Source organism: Pollachius pollachius, assembly GCF_949987615.1.
Source record: "Pollachius pollachius genome assembly, chromosome: 5".
NCBI lineage: Eukaryota > Metazoa > Chordata > Actinopteri > Gadiformes > Gadidae > Pollachius > Pollachius pollachius.
The window spans coordinates 16,181,209-16,196,536 of record NC_136938.1 but is presented as its reverse complement, the minus strand read 5'-3'; the positions used below and the strand labels follow the sequence as shown (position 1 = coordinate 16,196,536).

At 46.0% G+C, this 15,328-nt stretch overlaps 1 protein-coding gene across 4 annotated transcripts in view; it reads left to right on the top strand.

Moving 5' to 3' along the window:
* Positions 1-15,023, top strand: part of uacab (uveal autoantigen with coiled-coil domains and ankyrin repeats b) — a 41,812-nt gene extending 26,789 nt beyond the window's left edge. Inside the window, exons 5-19 of one of the 4 annotated variants that reach the window (XM_079737162.1) lie at positions 1,374-1,431; positions 1,813-1,883; positions 2,257-2,363; positions 4,337-4,518; positions 5,364-5,401; positions 6,018-6,080; positions 6,192-6,299; positions 6,744-6,776; positions 7,285-7,377; positions 8,011-8,041; positions 8,162-8,211; positions 8,634-11,327; positions 11,619-11,771; positions 12,386-12,451; positions 12,834-15,023. In XM_079737162.1, the coding sequence (XP_079593288.1) occupies positions 1,374-1,431; positions 1,813-1,883; positions 2,257-2,363; positions 4,337-4,518; positions 5,364-5,401; positions 6,018-6,080; positions 6,192-6,299; positions 6,744-6,776; positions 7,285-7,377; positions 8,011-8,041; positions 8,162-8,211; positions 8,634-11,327; positions 11,619-11,771; positions 12,386-12,451; positions 12,834-12,905 (3,819 nt within the window). In that variant the 3' untranslated portion in view covers positions 12,906-15,023. Of the gene's footprint in view, positions 1-1,373; positions 1,432-1,812; positions 1,884-2,256; positions 2,364-4,336; positions 4,519-5,363; positions 5,402-6,014; positions 6,081-6,191; positions 6,300-6,743; positions 6,777-7,284; positions 7,378-8,010; positions 8,042-8,161; positions 8,212-8,633; positions 11,328-11,618; positions 11,772-12,385; positions 12,452-12,833 lie in introns of all 4 variants that reach the window. The other 3 variants (XM_079737161.1, XM_079737164.1, XM_079737163.1) reach the window with 3 other exon arrangements.
* Positions 15,024-15,328: the final 305 nt, after the last annotated feature.

Genomic DNA, 15,328 nt, shown 5'->3' with positions numbered 1-15,328 from the left:
CATCAAGTGGGCTTGTTTGTTTGCCCGCACCCTTAACTTATTGGCATTGTTATGCGGTGGCCAGTGCGCTAATGTGAGCTAGTTGTTTTGCTAGCGGCGGGTAGCTGTTGGCAGTGTTGACAATGCTGCTTGCCCGCAGACTCTGTAGACCATTCCTGGTGCCGTCACCGCGGCGAAGATAGCTTCTGGACGACGCCCCGGCCCCCCTATCCCGCCACTCGGTCTCCTCTCTGTCAACTTAAACCCTGGAGGTGTAGAGTTCCCCCCCCCTCCCCGCCATCCCCTCCCCCAGGCTCAACAGTTAGCGCCCGCTGACTCGCTCCCACTTGTCATTTGAGCAGCTCCCGGCTCGTTTTTGGACCTTGTTGCTGGAGAGAGTTGAAGGAGGAGGGTTTTTTTTTGTACTTAAGTTGCGGCCTGTTGTGAGTTGAATGGCGGGTCCCATGAGCGCTCTCTCGCCCCTCCCCCAGTTGCACAATGCTCTTGCTGGCACTGAAGTCCTTAACGCCCTTAGGGATTGCTGTTTACTTCTATACATTCAGAAGGACCTTACTTCTGTGTTATCAGAAAGCAGTGGACAAAACGCAGCTCCATGAGTTGGTGTGGCTGTCGCTGCAGAAACAAAACCAGGTTACAGGGACATACCATCAGGCCCATCTTTTATCGCGACACTTTTCAACCAAATGGTTCTCTCCCCAGCGTCCTTAGGAAGGGGTACACACGGAATGTTGGGGGTTTTCCTTTCATCATTTTTGCCCTTAAAAGGTGCACCTGTGGGGAAGATTTGAGTGGTAAAGAGAGAGGGAAGAAAAGCTAAGAAGAGGGAAGCATTTGGATAATGAGCAACCCAAAAAAAGTCCCCATGACTCTCTGCTTGCTCCCTCCCTCCCTCCCTCCCTCCCCCTACGTTACTCCACCATTGAGAAGAGTTGTCAGAAATACTCCAAAATGGTCGGAAAATCGGAATTGTCTCACAGCAGGCCGGCAGACACAGTCAATTCAAAGCAGATATTTTCATTGAGAATTGCACTAATTAATAGCAGACTGATGGCTGTGGCATTTCTATCAAATGACACTGAAATAGTATTTATGTAAAACATAAATACATTTTGAAGATTGTTTTGCACCGAAACAAGTATGGGGTTCAAACCATGCATGTTCATGTTAAATGTTAAAAGTAATCGCACCATGGCGAGGAGATGACTTATGTGTCTGATAATGGTTTCATTCAACGTGTTTTTGTTGGTCTACTGGGTGGTTGAGGATGTATGTCCTAGGTCATTCTAGAGAAGAACCTTGTCAAATATGTTGTGTAATAATGGCTACTGCCACCCTGTGTTAACACCTGCTAACCCTAACCTTAACCCTTACAGCACAACTGCCCGGTCGGTAATGTCGATCTTCAGGGGCGAACAGCACTGCATGATGCCGGTGAGAAGATGCTCTTTATTCCACCTCATTTAAATTCAAGGTTCACGGTTTTCTTGAGACGAAGCTGAAGGACTGCGATGTGCTGCCAGAGCCGTTGCGCAGCGGCACGAGCTGTACGAAAGGTTAATCACACCTGCCACCATGACAGATGGAGGCATCAGCAGCTTTGTTTCAAACTTTGGCATTAACACAGTTTCAGAAGTTCTCAAAGTAATTTCAGACTCATCTAAAATGCAGAAAAACTGTTCGTACTTGACCATATCTGCTGAAATACAGAGGGTGTGTTTTGATATGGTTCAATGCCAAGTGGACTGCAACAATAACGACAACTATTCTCTGTTCCCCCCCCCCCCCCCCCATCTCCTCTTCCATCCCCAACAGTCATGGCTGGCTGCACATCCAGTGTCAAACTCCTCTCTGACATTGGGGCTTCAGTGAACGCCAGCGACTTCGTAAGTATCGCTTTCCTCTTCCTTTTTCATGAAATGCCTTGCCCACAGTGTGCTTTGAAATATTGATGGTTGAGCTTCATACCTGTGTAGTATATATACTGAAACTGATGCAGGGCAATGTAACTCGAATGCTCGCTCCTCCTCGGCCTGATTCAATCATTCAAAAAAATATATTTATTGTATGCCACTGCTGTCTCGGCCGGATCTCTCTTGTAGAAGAGACATTACATCTGAATGAGACCAGCCTGATATTGGTTAAAGTGCGTTTGCTCATTCATATCCACATTTCCACCACGTGTCCACCGTGCGTGTGTTGAGCTGAGCCTGTCACACAAAACACCCTCATGTTCACACAGTGTGTTTGGGTGTGCAGGATGGGAGGACTCCGCTGGTGCTGGCCACCCAGATGTGCCACCCACACATCTGTAAGCTACTGCTGGAGAGGGGAGCTGATATCACCCTCCGGGACAAGCAGAACAAGTAAATGCACACACACACTCGCACACACACACTCGCACACACAATGGCACACAAGGGGAGCACTGGGACTTGCCGCACAGGACGGCCGTAGTTGGAGTTTTTCTCATCGCAAAATAAATGACGCACAGACACAGAGGATCCATTAAATGTGTGAAGGAGAACACAATCAATAATAATGTGTCGAGGACATTGAAATCCATTTCTAAATTCTGATGCTGGTGTGGAGTTGTGCTGGGTTTGTTTTGACGTAGTGCTGGGACCACATCACTGCCGAGCCCTCTCTGATGGATATGAAATGGGACGCTAGGTTGCGGATTAGCGGAAACTGTGACGGCCAAAAGGCCAGTGGCAGATTGCCCAGTGATGTTTCTGGTGCTTGAAGTATGCCAATAGTATCCTTCATAGAGCAACCACATTCTCTCACCGTTTATAATACTGTTTTTATTAGTTTACCTTGTGTGGAGATCTCTCTCTCTCTCTCTCTCTCCATAGGTGGCCCTCTGTCTCTGTGCCTCTCTCTCTCTGGCTCTATGTGTGTGTGTGTGTTGTCAAGTTGAATGTTTTAAATGTCTTTGTTCGTACATGTACTGGGGGAAGGTTGTTGCATCAAGAGATGCTCTACCGTAAGGAATTAACCCTGACCATGGTGGTAATTGGTGAAGATGATAGTATCTTTTAATTATAACAATTAACTTCTGACTCTTGTGTATTATTTAACGCACACACACAAAAGCCTTTGACGCACTGCACAGACAATAAATTGTAAAGCTGTTTTTGACATTTAATGTACAACAATAAACAAACTACACTATCTAACAGACTCCAGGTTCCCTACAGTGGTCTTCCTCCCACTAACTCCTGCAGACATCTGTTAAGAACATCAGTTTTCCTGGCATTAAAAGGACAGCTTCACATTTATATTCTGTTCGTCTTTTATTTAGTGATGAGAACAATTCCAACTGTGTCAGTTGTCCACATTTTTCTTATTGCCCTACTGCCACAGCCAATCAGAGCAAATCTGTCAGTGCCAGTGCAACCCTTCTATCCAAAAGAGGCAGGGAAGCCGGACATTCCAAAGGCTACAGGCCGTTGTTATTGTCTACATTGTTGTTTTTCTACACATACCAGAGCAGGGGCAAAAAGCAGGCCCTGACTCGTACTCCAGCTTAATGGGACACTCTATTCTCTATTTGTAATGAGGGAAGGACATTTGCGTGTGTGTGTGTGTGTGTGTGTGTGTGTGTGTGTGTGGGTGTGTGGGTGTGTGTGGGTGGGTGGATGTTTTAATTTCAACCTTATTTAGACAAAGGACCCAACTGCACCAGCTTGTGTTTGCTCAAGTTAAAACACAGTTATATAAATATTGACAAAATAGAAACGCTTAAATTGTGCTCCTTTCAAAAGCCCATAGTTGGGGTTGTGATATGTAAAAGTAAAAACGTATAATTATACACTGTGGCGGTATACCCTGCGACGCGCCATCCAAGTGGCTTCGCTGTGCTCTGCCAACCAAGACTGGGGTAGATGTTGTACAAACCATCTTATTAGCACGTTGGCACTATGCTACAGGCCGAGGTGTTGCTTCCAAACACATTGGAGCACTCATACGAAAGTGCCGTTATGGCCGGTTTATCCAGGTTGCCCTTGATGAGTCATTGCACCAGTTGTGCAGCCCTACCCAGCCTCAAAGCAAGGCTAGGTAAGACTGCCGTCCTGGCACTTAATGTACACACTGATTGTATGTTGTACATCCTGGTACTTAAGAATAGTATTTAGCATCGTGTAGCATCTTATCCTAGCTATCTTTGTTGTATACAGGGAATGAGTTAACCTATCTATTGTAAGTGCTTGGTGCTTGTTTCTATGAACATATATATATATACAAATATAACAAAACACAATTAATGAAAGGAATTATAACAGTGGTGTTTCGTAAACACAAGATCAACATGTCTGTCTCCCCTCCCCGGCAGGACGGCGCTGATCCTGGGCTGTGAGTACGGCTGTAAGGACGCCGTGGAGGTCTTGCTGCGGGGGGGAGCGGACGTGATGGCGGTGGACGGCCTTGGACACGACCCCTACCACTATGCCCGCCTTAACAAGAACCAGGAGCTCCTCGCCATCGTCAAGACCCACCTGGACAACGCCAACAGAGGTAACCCCGTTCCGCCCAGCAGTCGTTGGCTTGTGTGGGTGTCCATACTCTTACCATGGATCCAAATATGGGCCATCGATATCAACAGACGGTTTAACTTCAATGATCAGCCTGAACATCATCAGAGAACTTGTTGTTGGTAATGGAATACATTCAAGTGTTTCGGCCTTTGTATATAAAATTCGAGATGGGTTGAGACTATGTCTATTAAGAGACTTGTTTATAGTTGGGATGAATCTTTGGTCATATGATCATTTGACTCTGGCTTATGTATGTCCCAATTACCCTCAGGCTAGTGAGTAGCATATCACTGTCCTGTATCACATAGCATGGGCAACAGTCCTAACTGTCTCGACACCAATGACACAAAAATGACGTTACGTCTTCAGTATAATTAGCCTCTACACTCGGCTCACCTTGTTAAATACATCTTTAGACTCTTAGTGGGTCTGTTTGTGATGCAAGTTGAAACCGGGTGAGCTCACATTCCTTGACTCGTATCTTATCGTTAAAATAATTCATGACATGGATATGCTCACTCAGCAGGCTTGGTCAAATAAGCTACCTGGCCATATTGTCGAAAATGTCCTTCTTTCAAAGAATGGGTATCTACGGGTTCCTTTAATCATGGAGGTGGTCTATTGCCCTGATCATCGTCTGATTTTCTGCTTCTTTTCCCACGGGCCTGATTAAAATGTTTTTGATTACAGTCGTTATCCTTGAGCTGGAGCTCAAGGATATGGAGTGGATACATACAATATGTCTTTCCTCCAACTAGTTATTACCATCTGTCCCCTTGGAAAGACACTAAGGTAATCGTATATGTTGTCTTTTTATCTGCCCAGTGAAAGAAGCTGTCAAGTTGGAACAAAGAAAGCGTCAGGTAACCCAGCCGGACACCCCACGTGCACATGAAACAATCGCATGTAGCGTAGGCAGACCACGTAAGCGTAAAACTTAGTAATCCTACACCAATTGCAAACTTGTATGGACGATGAGTGTAAAGTCTAAGTGTGTAAGTCTAAAGTAGAATTGTGTAAATCCTCTGCATGCATATAATTTGACCCGATGCCTTGACGCCCTCACCATGTGATATTAAGGCTGTGTGCCTCGACTTCACTGTCAGCCACTTCACACTAGGGGAGAATGCTTCCTGCTTCATGCGGCCTTATGTGAAAAGCAATCGACTGACCTTTAGGCACCAATGTTTTTTTCACAAATCCCATTGTTGGAAACGCAATGACTCCTGGACCTCAATTGACACACAGAAGCTAGTCTTTTTTTAATTTATTATTTTTATTATATGTATGTTACCTACAGTTTAATTGTTTCAATAGTATTGGCCTTCTCTCTCTTAAATAAAAAATAAGTGTGCAGTTGCTCGGTGTCATGTTGCCTCTGACTGCCCCCTAGTGTACACAATTAGGAATAACGTATTTTCATTGGTATACACGTGTTCAATGACTTCAATGGAGAAATTTTGTGTATTTTAACAGCAGTCACTGCGTAAGGCAGAGGAGAAGCCAGAGGTATCTGAATCCAAAAGAGACCAGAAGATTCATGTAAGTTTAAGTGTGTGTGTGTGTGTGTGTGTGTGTGTGTGTGTGTGTGTGTGTGTGTGTGTGTGTGTGTGTGTGTGTGTGTGTGAATAATTGTGCTTTGGCTGTGTTCAGGACTTGGAGAAACAGAATGAGAACCAACAGGAGAGTTTGCGGAAGTTCCAGCAGGAACAGAGGACTCTCTTGGAGCAGGTCAACATGTTGCAGCAACAGTTAACTCAGGTAGCTTGTACACAATACACAGCTAGAGGGCTACCCATCATCTCACCACTGGCAGGGACCTCACCATAGGATATTACGACTTCAGAGTGTCGATTTGATGTGCATTGCGATTCTGTAAATATTGCGAAATTATATTCTGCGATTTTAGATTTTTTGTCATTTACCTTTTGGGTTGTGGTTTTACAAGTCATTGTCTGGTACAATGCAACCCACATAGTTGGTGTGACTACAGATGACTACAGTATAACTCCCTCTGTAGGACGATGCCATTCGTTTGCTTGCACTAAGATTGCTGAAGCAAAGAATCGTGGTAGTTGTGAGGCAATTTTCTTGTCTCTCATCCCCTGACCTCTGAGGGTTATTCTGTCTGATCAGTGAGACTCAACTGCTTGAGGAAAAGGGCAGTTTTAACTTAACCGGGAATATGTCTTTTTTCCTATGTAGGAAAAATTCCCTGTTGAAGATGTAAACAAAGAGGTAAGGGATACTCAATGGTCAAAGACATTGTTTAAAACCAGCACATCAAGTCTTTCGTAGATGCCCCTTGGTCATTTATACAGCCTCGAAGTAGATGGAAATATATCTAGACGCCATTTAACTTGACTGTTTTGTGTTTGGCTGCCTAATCATTCTTCTTTGTTTAGTAAAATATTGAATGACGTCTCTAAATAGCACACTATAGGGCTGAGGGGAATTGGGTATTTTCTCAAACATGGCTTGCATGACATCACTCACCCTTAAACCTCCAGGGCAGCAATAATAACATACATTTATTCATATTGCACCTTCAAAAAAATGCATTATAGAAGAAGTTGCTGAAATATAATGGTAGAAGTGGAAATGCTGTATACCCTTTCACACACGGAGTGTAAACCACATAGATCAATTTACCATGAAAGGTTAATCTATGACGTGTTTCTAGTATGATGTGTTTCATTATGTTGTCAATTCCTCAATCTCTCATTGTGTCTCTCTTTTTTACTAGAGAGAACAGCTGAAGAGGCTTACGAGTGTCAAGGAAAGAGAAGAGGGAACTCGGCCCCAAGAAACAGTCAAGGTCCAGCTGAAGAACACTGTGGTGAGTAAAGTGGGCAGCTTAACTTCTTGCGGTAAAGCAGTTAGCGAGGTTCCAGGAATAAAACAAGTTATAACTTCACAAATGTTCTTTTTGGCACTACGATTTTGTGCCTTTTGTAGTGCCGAATTTTTGATGGACGTTGCCTGGCAACCCATATTTACGATGTATTTAAAATGTTGTGCATTTTTAAGTCAAGTACAGGATCAATCCGTATCACTACCATCTAACCCACAACATCGCTTGCAAGATGTGTCAATTCAAATTCCAGTCATGCATTGAATCAGCCATGCATCAAATCCCAAAGGATCCTATAATTACCTTCAGTTCAAATCATTAATTTCATTGGAGTGATGTTTCGCTCGCTGTAGTTACCAATGTTCAAGTATGCGTATTAATACGAACCATAACCTGTAAACAAAACAAAGGACGCACTTCATGACGGGCCCACAGCCGTCATGTTGTTGTTGCTCTGCTGTTCCTTGTTGATTTATTACTATTATTAGCGACGATTAATGTTATTGTTATTCTTCTTCTGAAAAGTGTGAATGCCAAATTGGAATGACACAATTAAAATAAATATTGTTCAGATTTCAAATGAATTCCTGTAATATGACATATGCTTGTTCTTTAAAGGGTGACTATTCTGGACAGTCGGTGATAAAGGGTGAGTTGGGATCCATGATCCGTTCTCATGTTAAATAACGTCTTGTGCCTTTCCATTTGCTAATGTATAAGCATAAAGGAATGCACAGTGCTGAAGTTGTGACCTTTGTTTCTTCTTTAGGAAAGGAGAACATTTTGTCCAGGCAATCTCACAGCTTTGATTCTTCTCAGGTAGGCCGAAGCCTCTGTTGAACGTCATTCTTAACGAGGCTATGGAAATGGCTTATTAAATTGGCCGTGCGCTTGGAAATTTGCAAGCAAGAAGCTGGTGAAACTCTGAATATTTGAAAAAAATTGCTCTGACCCTGGGATAAAATTTCAGCCTTTTTGCTTTACTTTTTACCTGAAGGAGTATATTGAATCGTTTTTCTTAAAAAAGGGCTGATCTTCAAACCAACAGATAAAACCTTCAATTGATGAATTCTATCTTTTCAAAGAAGTATCTCTTATTTAGTTTAATTTAGGTAAAAAAAAAAGCTTAAGGTTAGCTTAGAATGACTTCTTGAATAGAAGATTCAAAACAATGTAGCAATAAATAATCCTTTTTGTTGTTGTTGTTGTTGTTGTTGTTCCTTATGTATTACAACATGTAGATGCTCCAGAACGCCGGTGCCTCGCACTCCGGCTCCAGAGCCGCGGGGTCCGGTCTACACGCAGCGGGATGGGACCCCGCAGGCGAGACGGACACGCTCCGGCGGGAACTGGACACTGTGAGGAAGCGGCTGCATGTGGCCGAGGAGGACCGGGCCCGCCTGCAGTCCACGCTGAACCGCAAGAATCAGGAGTGCCAGGACGTGGCAGCCAGCCGCGAGGCGCTGCGGAAGCAGGCGGACCAGCAGGTCCAGGAGCTGGAGGACGCCCTGGGCGACGTGCAGAAGAGGATGGTGGACTCGGAGTGCAAGGTCAAGCAACTGCAGGCCCACGTGGTGGCGGTCAAGGAGCACCTCGGAGGCCAGGCCGCCGACGAGCTCCGTGGCCAGCTGCAGGAGGTCAAGGCCAAGTACGAGGGGGCCTCCGCCGAGGTGGGCCGCGTCCGCAACCGCCTCAAGCAGAGCGAGAAGGCCCTGGAGGAGTACAAGAGCAGCGAGGGCCGGCTCGCCACGGAGGCGGAGCGGCTGGGCCGGGAGCTGGGCGCCCTGTGTGACGAACGGGACGAGCTGGCTGGCGCGCTGCAGGCGACGCAGAGCCAGCTGCAGGAGGCCAAGGCCCAGCCCGGCAACGTGGTGCCGGCCGACAAGTTTGACAACATGAAGAACCTGCTGACCAACGCGGTGGATGAAAAGGAGCGGCAGCTGGTCGAGCTGAGGGAGGACTACGACCGGGTGCTGGAGGAGGTGGCCGAGCTCCACCGGGCGGCGGACAACCAGCCGCCACAGGGGGGGAAGGCCACGATGCCCGCGGAGGAGCACCAGCGCATCAGGGCCGCTCTAGACGACCAGAACGCGTCGCTGAAGAGGAGGCTCGCTGACGTGACCGCCAAGAGCCAGGAGCTCATCCGAGAGATGGAGGAGAGCGAGGAGGAGCGGGAGATCCTGCGGGAGCAGCTGGACGAGCTCAACGGCAGGATGGAGGTGGACTTCGTGCCCCTAGGGGAGCACGAAGAAGCCAAGTTGAACATGGTGAAGGCCATGGAAGAACTTGAAGACAAGATTGTGGAAGCCAGTGAGCGCTTTGGCAAGGCAGAGGCACAGGTGCAGCAGCTTGACAGCGATCGGGCGTCCCTACGCCAAATCGTCATCGGTCTGAAAACTTCCAGTGAGAAGCACCAAAGCGAAATGGAGGCGGTCATGTCTCAAAAGGCTGAGATGGCGGGGCAGCTGGAGCTTTTGCAGAAGAAATGCGAGGAGCGAGAGGGAGAGTTGGCTCGCCTGACGGAGCAGAGCGGGTCTCTGGAGCAGAGGCTGGACAGGGACTACGTACCCAGAGAGCGGCACGAGCAGGTGAATAGGGAGGTCAGCGTGGCGCTGGAGGCCGCTGGGGCCCAGATATCCAAATTGGAAGCCAAGGAAAAAGAAAGTGGCGAAGAGTTGAGGAATGTGAAAGACGGAAGCAACATGTTGAAAGAAAAGCTGGAGAAAGTTCTCTGTGAGATGGAAAAGGATTACGTGAGCCTGAAAGAGCATGACCGCATCAAGGTCAAGTTGAGCGCCAAGGTCAGTGAGGCAGAGAGCAATGCAAAGGAAATGTCTGAAATGTATGCGTCATCCCAAGAGGAAACGAGAAAGCTGAATGAGGAACTTGAAGCCCAGAAGAAAGAGCTTGACACCATCCATGAGGCGATCGCATCCAAGTTTGTCCCAAGGACGGCCGTCAAGGAGGAAGAAAACTCCTATAAGGCTAAGGTTCAAGACCTGAATGAGAAGCTATTGCAAATGGAGGAGAATTACAATGCAGAGAAATCGGCAGGAGAACGCCTAAGGCGGGAGATTGAGGACCTGCGTCGAGAGGTCGGTTCACTGCAGGAGAGACTTGAAAATGCTTGCAAAATGAGCAAGGAAGCGGAAGGGCAGTTCAAGGGCAAGTTGGAGGAGGCCACGCTGAAGTCGATGAATGTAGCGCGCGAGTACAGGGAAGAGGCCACCATAAGGGCCAAACTGGAGGAGCAGAATGCACTGAACAACGCCAAGATCCACAGCCTCGAGACGCGCCTCCAGGCGGAGTCGGCCCGGATCCAGGGCTACGACGCGGAGCAGCAGACCCTCAGGGCCGGCATGCAACAGAGCCGGGCTGGGTTCGAGGAGGCCACGGAAGCCCAGCGCCAGGAGGCCGAGCGGGCGAGCTCCCTGCAGGAGGAGCTGCAGAGACGCCAGGACGACCAGGCGGCCGTCCTCGCGCAACACGGCCAGGAGAAAAAGGCCTTGGAGGCGGAGGTGGCGGAGCTCCGCGGGCTCCTCCGCGAGGAGCAGGAGAGGGCCGAGGACGTGGCGGCGCTGCGGTCGGAGCTCCTCCAGGCCACCCACGCCCTGGAGGAGCTCCGGGACAGCGAACAACAGGCGAGCCGGCTGAAGGCGGAGAACCGGCGGCTGGAGGAGGAGGCGGGCGAGCTGAGCGAGCGGCTCCTGGGGGCGACGGAGCGGTGCGACGGGCTCCAGCGCGACACGGCCCAGGCCCGCGAGGCCGAGGAGCGGGCGAAGACGGAGGTGAGGAGCATGCTGGAGAAGGGCCAGGCCATCGGCCGCGAGACGAGGGAGCTGAAGGAGAGGTACGACGAGTCCATCGGCACCATCGGAGACCTCCAGAGGAGGATCCAGCTGTCGGCAGAGCAGATCCAAGTCAAAGAGAAGAAGGTATTCAGGCAGTCTTCAACTAAAATGATATATCCTTCTTCAACTTTAACATCCTTCATTGGTGTTTCCCTTTTTGAAGAAAAATGGAAATGAATTGAAACTTGGATAGATACAGGACCTTTGGAATGGGTTTGATTCCTAAATGCACCAATTGAAGTGCTGAATGTACATTGTGTGAAAACAGAAGATTTAAAGACATTAGGCTGTCACATTGGTGTTAATGGTGTGTGTGTGTGTGTGTGTGTGTGTGTGTGTGTGTGTGCTTCTTTGTGTCATTGTGTCCCCGTCCAGATCGCGGAGCTGATGACAGATGTGGAGCAGCTGAAGCAGGCTGTGAACGGTCTGTCTCAGCTGGCGTACGCCGGCAGTGCGCCCAACAAAAGACAGACGCAGCACATTGACACACTCCAAGGCCAACTCAAGAGCCTGCAGCAGCAGCTGGCTGTAAGTGGACACACTTTATATCCACCAGCATTTAATCATAACTGGATCTCATACTTTGGATCTCTTTACAGTACATGAGGCATTAGCCCCCCCCGCCTTTTTTTTTTTTACAAGCACGAGTTGTCGAGTTCGCTGATTTGGTGATGAGTGTCGGGACTCTTTGGCTTTGTTTATCAAAGAACCGTACTGAAGTTATGTGTCTGTTATCATTTTATCAGTTTGCAATCTATTATTTGGACTCTAAACAAAGGCATCTTGGTCCTACCTGAATCCAGATGGGCCTAAATAAATGTGGTCAGGGTTAAAACATATTTCTCATTACTTAATCATAATAGATAGTGTTTCCTGCCAAGATGAGGAGTGTTCTCCCGCGGGCCTTTTATTACGAGATGTTCTCTATCTTATTGATATAAATGAGGCCCTGATTTCTCCAAGTGACACATTGGAGATGAACAATGGGTAATGGAATTTTGGCCAAGATGGAGCCTATTTGAGTGCTGTGATGGCCAGCACAAGACTGTGGATTTTTCCTCACGATTGAATTATCTCTCTCCCCAACCCCTCCCCTCTCCATTTCCTCTTGTCTGGTGTGGCCCTGTCTCTTCCTGGCCTAGGACGCTGAGAGGCAACACAGGGAAGTGGTGTCCATCTATCGAACTCACCTCCTCAGTGCCGCACAAGTGAGTCATCATGTCTGGAGTAATCATCGCATTGTCAGCTTAACAACACTAATCACTCAGTTAAACATTTGTAGCCTAATTTCCTTTATATTAGCAATCTTAACTTTCACTAAACCAATACCTAAAATGAACTATTCTAAACTTTCTACCTAGAGAACACCGTGGAATTTAAATGATCAATCGGTCCTATTCTCTCTGTGGATCCTTATTTTTCTGGTGTTATTTTCCCTGTCTGTTTAAGTAACATCCTTTGTACTTTAATCCGGCAGAACCTTTAACCTAGTTGGCACATCGTGTCATTGACCATCAATTTCAGCAACTCGGTATCCACCAGGTGAATGATTGGCCGATGAATAACATGTCCTTTTTCTGGCTCTCCTAGGGCCACATGGATGAGGATGTCCAAGCTGCCCTGCTCCAGATAATCCGCATGAGGCAGGAGTTTGTCTGCTGAGGGGACCTGCCCACAGAGATGTGTGTGTGTGTGTGTGTGTGTGTGTGTGTGTGTGTGTGTGTGTGTGTGTGTGTGTGTGTGTGTGTGTGTGTGTGTGTGTGTATGTGAGTCAACCGGCCACTCTGTAATTGCCTACACATGTACACAGGTTGTACATTGGCTGGGAAGTCCATGGGAAACGTGTATGTAGAGCACTTGAAAACCTTATTGTGTGAGGATCTGTCTGTGAATTACAACTCTTTTTGAAGCGATGCGTTTTCAGTGATTAGGGCCTTTTATCTCTCAAGGGGCTGTACCTGCTGCCTATCCTACTATTGTCTACTTCTACTAATGAAAGGTGTAAAGCACTGCTTGGATTTGGGGGATTCTGGGAAACCATTTCTGTGTTCTGATTGTGAACTCTTGAACCACCCAGCTGAAGTGTAAGCTGATTATAGAGAAGCCCAGATTGTATTCTGATTCTGATTCACTGGACCATGTACACTGTGTCTACTGGTCGGATCATTTAGGTCCCAGCACCTCTGTTTCCTACACTGACCTCTATTAGTAGTACTAGTAGAGATACACAAAAAAAATTCAGGTGGTGAAAAAAACGCATTTGAGGTGAAAAAAAACTATTTTCATATCCCATAATTAAGTCTTCCGTAAGAAAGTTGGCCAAGTAGGACAGCATTTGTTGGTGTTTGAATGAGTGAGACCGTTTCAAGGTATTTATTTTTTGATACAGTGATTCGTAGATGGGTTTTAGGTTAGCTATTCAAGAGTAACCAAACAATGAGATCAAATGAAATACGGCCTCAGGGATAGAAACGGCAATTGCAACAAGCTGTTGTTTCACCAGTGATGATACTAATTGGCTCTAATGAGTGAAAACTGATGCCTCTTGCATTCTATATTTAGTCTGTATGGCATGTGACATGGCACTAACTGTCGATAGGGCATCCTCGGTTCAGCTCCTGTCCCTTTGGTTGGATTTGTAGCGTTTGGTTTCACGATAAGCATTAACAACACAGTACACTGATGAAATAACGGTTTGATTGAAATCATGGACACGAGCCCTGGTGTGTCTGAATGGGAAACGGAGAAGCCGCTTCTTGCTGAGTTGTGAAGAGCAGATCCCATTTGCTGTGTGCTACAGTTTGCTGTGGTGCATCCTCCTTCTAGATGACACAAGAGTGCCCTCTAGTGCTAGGACTTGGCAGGCCAAGTCAATAGGAAATTAATAAAAGTGGCTCTGGGTTGGGCAACAGTTATTTTAAGAGAAACATTTGCATGTTTGGTCGTAAAATGAAGATTATTTGACCAATTGATTTTAGAATCCAAAGCTTTTAAAAGTCATACCCATAAAAGAGGTAGTTGGAATATACTATATTATTGTAAAAGTATAGTAAAAGCTTATCTTCAATGCTGTTAACAGCATTGCAAAATCGTAATGAAAATCCCCCACTTTACTTCTAAATCGTTGAAGCGTAAACCTGTGTTCACCTTTATCCAACCCAAGAAATGAATTCCCTTTTTTCTTTAAACAAAAAAGTTGTTCAACCCTGAGCCAGCTCTCGTGACTTGTCATGATTTGTTTTCGTGGTGTTATGATTGTTGAGCTAGTCTCTTTACACTGATATATATTTTTCATAGCTTTGTACTACTTTGATTACTCTACACTATATGATGATATAGATGATATTCAGCTGGTCTGGAGTAGAATGGCATACACTCCGAGGATAACCTTTTACTTTAAGAAGCAATTTGATGAGTTTATTGAAATGGGTTTCTATTTTCTGTGGATGGCTACCATTTTATGTTTGCCAAAGTCAAGCACTCCAACGTCTTCTTCTCAAGGCTGACATGCTCTGTAAACTCCAATTAATCAATAGTTGGTCTTATACCTTTTTAGCAACAACAAGAAAATCAATAACGTACAAAAATATTTAAAGGTTAATGGTACTTTGAAATCTATATTTCTTTTGTTTAAAAGTTGTTGGTCATCTCAAGTTGTATCTCTCCTTTACAAAAACAACAATGTGTCCAGTTAATACAATATAAGCCAAATCTGTCATTTTCTTTTCTTTGAAAAAAATACCCTTTGTGTTTTTGAAATAGTGATGTAAGATCAATTAAAGTGCCTAACATAGAAAACAAACTTTGGGTCCTTTTCTTTTGTTGCTTGATGACATTCATACATGATATAATTGGATTTATGTTAACACAAATAAGCATTTATGTTGCAAAAAGAACATCCAACAGTCCTGGATGTACTTTTATGACTCTCCCGTCTCTCTCGTCTTCCTTTTGTGGGAAGCAAAGCGGAGATCATGTGGTTTCACTTTAGGTACAATCAAGGCAGGAATGGGAGCGAGTGGCTCTTTGGCACGCTCGGCCCACTTTCATCTTTCAGCATGTTCTTCTACTGATTTGTATCCCCC